The sequence below is a fragment of the Hyaena hyaena genome, unplaced genomic scaffold (assembly GCF_003009895.1).
Source record: "Hyaena hyaena isolate Hyena2069 unplaced genomic scaffold, ASM300989v1 scaffold_215, whole genome shotgun sequence".
NCBI classification, from domain to species: Eukaryota; Metazoa; Chordata; class Mammalia; order Carnivora; family Hyaenidae; genus Hyaena; species Hyaena hyaena.
In genome coordinates this window covers 1,364,176-1,368,355 of record NW_024080846.1, presented here as the reverse complement: position 1 = coordinate 1,368,355, position 4,180 = coordinate 1,364,176, and the positions used below count along the sequence as shown (strand labels likewise).

The 4,180-nt window shown below is 41.5% G+C and overlaps 1 protein-coding gene across 6 annotated transcripts in view; it reads left to right on the top strand.

Annotated features, from left to right (window-relative positions):
• The window catches only part of ASH2L (ASH2 like, histone lysine methyltransferase complex subunit), a 37,215-nt gene that overhangs the window by 2,559 nt on the left and 30,476 nt on the right, over window positions 1–4,180 (top strand). For all 6 annotated transcript variants that reach the window (XM_039242520.1, XM_039242518.1, XM_039242519.1 and 3 more), the window contains exons 4-5: window positions 2,748–2,836; window positions 3,161–3,255. In XM_039242520.1, the coding sequence (XP_039098451.1) occupies window positions 2,748–2,836; window positions 3,161–3,255 (184 nt within the window). The remainder of the gene's footprint in view (window positions 1–2,747; window positions 2,837–3,160; window positions 3,256–4,180) is intronic.

The window sequence follows — 4,180 nt, the reverse complement described above, 5'->3', positions numbered from 1 at the left end:
GTGACAGACACTGAAACAGGCTCCAGGCTCTGAGCTGTCAGTCAGCACAGAGCCCGACGTGGGGCTCGAACCCACGAACCGCGAGATCATGACCTAAGCGAAAATCGGACGCTTAACCGACTAAGCCACCCCGGCGCCCCCAAAAAATTGTTTTTTATTTTAAAAAAATTTTTTTAATGTTTTTTATTTATTTGTGAGAGAGAGCACGTAACCAGGGGAGGTTCAGAGAGAGAGGGAGACACAGAATCTGAAACAGTCTCCAGGCTCTGAGCTAGCTGTAAGCAGAGCCTGATGCGGGGCTGGAACCCATGAACCGAGAGATCATGACCTGAGCTGAAGTCGGATGCTCAAGCGATTGAGCCACCCAGGCAGACCCCCCCAAATTTTTTTAAAGTGTATTTATTTTTGAGAGAGAGACCACAGAGTGCGAGCAGGGCAGGGGCAGAGAGAGAGAAAGAAGGAGACATAGAATATGAAGCAGGCTCCAAGCTCAGCTGTCAGCACAGAGCCCAACGCAGGGCTTGAACTCATAAACTGCAAGATCATGACCTGAGCTGAAGTCGGACACTTGACCCACTTGACCTACAGAGCCACCCAGGCGCCCCAAATAAACATTTTTTAAAAATTAAGAAAAAAAAAAAGAATAGGGTCCTCTTAAACAGTACAGACAAGTTTTCACTTGCCCCCAAACTCACTTCTGAGATTTCATCTGTGTGATACAAATAGTCTTAGTTGTTAGAACTCCTTTCACTTCCTGCCCCCCCAATCTAATCAGTCACCAGGCTTTACCAATTTTTTTTCTCTTGTATATGGGCTTGTCCTTTTTGTTTTCATTATTTCACCTTAGGTGAGGCCTTTACCATCTGCTGGAACTGCTACAAAAGCATCTTACGGAGGGGCGCCTGGATGGCTCAGTCAGTTCAACGTGGGACTCCTGATTTGGGCCCAGGTCATGATCTCACAGCTGGGGACTTCGAGTCCCCACATTCAGACTTCCCTGCTTGTGCACATGTGCTCCCTTTCTCTCTCAAAATAAATAAACTTAAAAAAAAATTACAGAGACAAAAAAGAGAAAGCAAAAAGGTACATTCTAGGCAAGGAGAAATATTTGCAAAACGCATAAATAACAAAGAACATCCTTTATTTTTTATTTTTATTTTTTTCTTAGCAGTAGACGAGGGGCTGAGCGAGGGAGAGAAAGAGTTCCAAGCAGGCTCTGCACTGTCAGTGCAGAACCCAACTCCAGGCTCAAACTCACTAACCGTGACTATAATGTGGGTTGCAATCCAGAGTCTGATGCTTAACCAGCTGAGCCACCCAAGTGCCCCTACATTTGCTTTTTCTAATCTCTTCCTTCAGATCCATCCTGTCATTAAGAATTTTAACCATGCCACTTCCCCTTCAAGGACTTCCTATTACCCACAGAAAAAACCCAACTCCACATGGCTCCTTGCACTTTCTACCTTTCAAGCCTTTTTTTTTTTTTTTCCCCAAGTCCCCTTTCTGGGACAAACTTGTTTACAACAGTTTGCCCCTCTGCTCCCTAGTTAGCCTTTCTCATCTCTATATATAGTTCACTTAGATGGTTTTTTTTTTAAATTTCTGAGAGAGAGACAACGTGAGCAGGGGAGGGTCATAGAGAGAGGGAGACACAGAATCTGAAACAGGCTCCAGGCTCTGAGCTAGCTGTCAGCACAGAGCCCGACGCGGGGCTTGAACCCACGAACCGTGAGATCATGACCTGAGCTGAAGTCGGACGCCCAACCAACTGAGCCACCCAGGCGCCCCTATAGTTCACTTAGAGAAAAGAAAACCAACTCCTCTTCCCAAATCTAGTTCATAACTTAGGTTCTCCAAAAATCTTTTCTAACTTTTAAGTCTGAAGTTATACTTGGATCCTTAAAACTTTCCTGGACTAATTATCATTTGTAGGATTCTTTTGGTATTGATACAAGTAATGTTTTGTGACTTATGTGTTGTCTTCTTGAATACTTACATTTTTAAAATTAATCTTGTCATATCTGGGACGCCTGGGTGGCTTAGTCGGTTAAACGTCCGATGTTCACTTAGGTCATGATCTCGCGGTTCATGGGTTCGAGCCCCGCGTCGGGCTCTGTGCTGACTGCCAGCTCTGAGCCTGGAGCCTGTTTCAGAGTCTGTGACTCTCTCTCTCTCTGACCCTCCCCTGCTCACGCTGTCTCTCTCTCCTAGAAATAAATAAAAAAACATTAAAAAAAATTAAAAAAAAAAATCTTGTCAAATCTTCTGTCTGCCTTTTCCAGCAGTGTTATTGGTTTTAAAGAGATATTTAAGTATTAAGTGTAATTTACATGCATACATTTATAGAACTGTGTATATTTAAGTATAATTTACACACAGATATTTGAATCTAATGATATTAAAGGAGATTACTTTGTCTTCCACACTGGCCTGGCATACTCTCTTTAGATGCTCAAATATCATGATAAACTAGCTTGGACAAGGTACCAGTGATACCTTCCTGGTGCTGAATTATCTACTGTTGTAAGCAGTATCTTATTAAATATTTTAACAGAAATATCCAGATATTTGTAAAAATATAAGCCCTATGTTGGTTTGGTGACCTTTTTAAGTTTAACAATATATTAATATATTAACATTATTATTTTCACTATAGGGAAGGGATCCCTGTCGATTCAGTTGATTGACTTCTTATAAGAAATGTGTATTTAGAAGTTCACTAATTTTTTACTATGGCTGTTCTGCAGATCCTGTCTGCCTTTCATGACCAACTATAGTTTTCACTGCAACGTGTGCCATCACAGCGGGAATACCTATTTCCTCCGGAAGCAAGCAAGTAAGAACAAACTCAGGAGTGCTGCAGAATTGTCCTCTGAGTGTCTGCAAAGGAAAAGAGATTTGGGCTTAGCAGGATCAGGGAACTCCTGCCTGGTGGCCAGTAGAAGTTACATTGGAGTTTAGGTCCAGATAAAGGCTATGGTCCATTTCAGGTCAAATCATGACTCTTGTTTTGGGTTTTTTTGGGTTTTCTTCTTCTTTTTTTTTTTTTTTTTTTTTTGCTGCTTTAATTGTTCATTTGTGAACCATCTAGTTGAATATCCTTTAGGTGATACAGATACAATACTATAGATAATTTTTTCTTCTTTTTTGTTTTTAACAGACTTGAAAGAAATGTGCCTTAGTGCTTTGGCCAACCTTACTTGGCAGTCCCGAACACAAGATGAACATCCAAAAACCATGTTCTCCAAAGATAAGGTAGAGAAGAAATTAATGTAATTGCAGTTATGCCAAAGAATCAGGTGGAACTTCTAAATATACTCTTGAACAATGAGTACTTTCCCCCCAATTTTTATGACTATATGACTATAGATTCAGTGGTTGTTACTGATTTCATGTGATTTCCTAACTTCCTAGTATATGCACATTATTTCACTTGGCTTAGCTGTTAGTTCAGGGAATCTTTCAATAGTTTTGGTTGGCTTTATATAGAAGCAAACAAATGTCTGTCCCTCAATAATCAGATCTTGGGGCACCTGAGTGGCTCAGTTAGTTAAGCGTCTGACTCTTGGTTTCAGCTCAGGTCATGATCTCATGGTTTTGTGAGTTCAGGCCGCTCGTCGGGCTCCATGCTGACAGCCTGCTTCGGATTCTCTCTCCCTCTCTCTTTGCTCCTCCCTTATTGGTGCTGTCTCTATCTTTCTCAAACTAAAAAAAAAATCAGATCTTAAGGGGCTGCCTGGCTGGCTCAGTCAGTAGAGCATGCAGCTCTTGATCTCAGGGTCTTCAGTGTGAGCCCCACATTGGGCATAGAGATTACTCAAAAATAAACAACAAAGAAAATCAGATCTTGAGGTGAACCTTCTCAGCCCAGTTTAGCTATTTTTATAGATGATTATTAGAGTCTGTCAGAGGAAAGAAGAGGGTAAGTTTTTACATACTTTTTATTTAAACGAATTATCCTTTATTATTAAACTCCAAAATCACACAACTAAAGTCAGGACTCAAAATTGGATGATTAGCCCACCCATGAGTCTTTGCTACTATGATTCACGGTAAGAAAATATGAGATCAAGAATCAAATATGGGGGTGCCTGGGTGGCTTAGTCGGTTAAGCGTCCGACTTTCGCTTAGGTCATGATCTCGCGGTTCGTGGGTTCGAGCCCCGCGTCGGGCTCTGTGC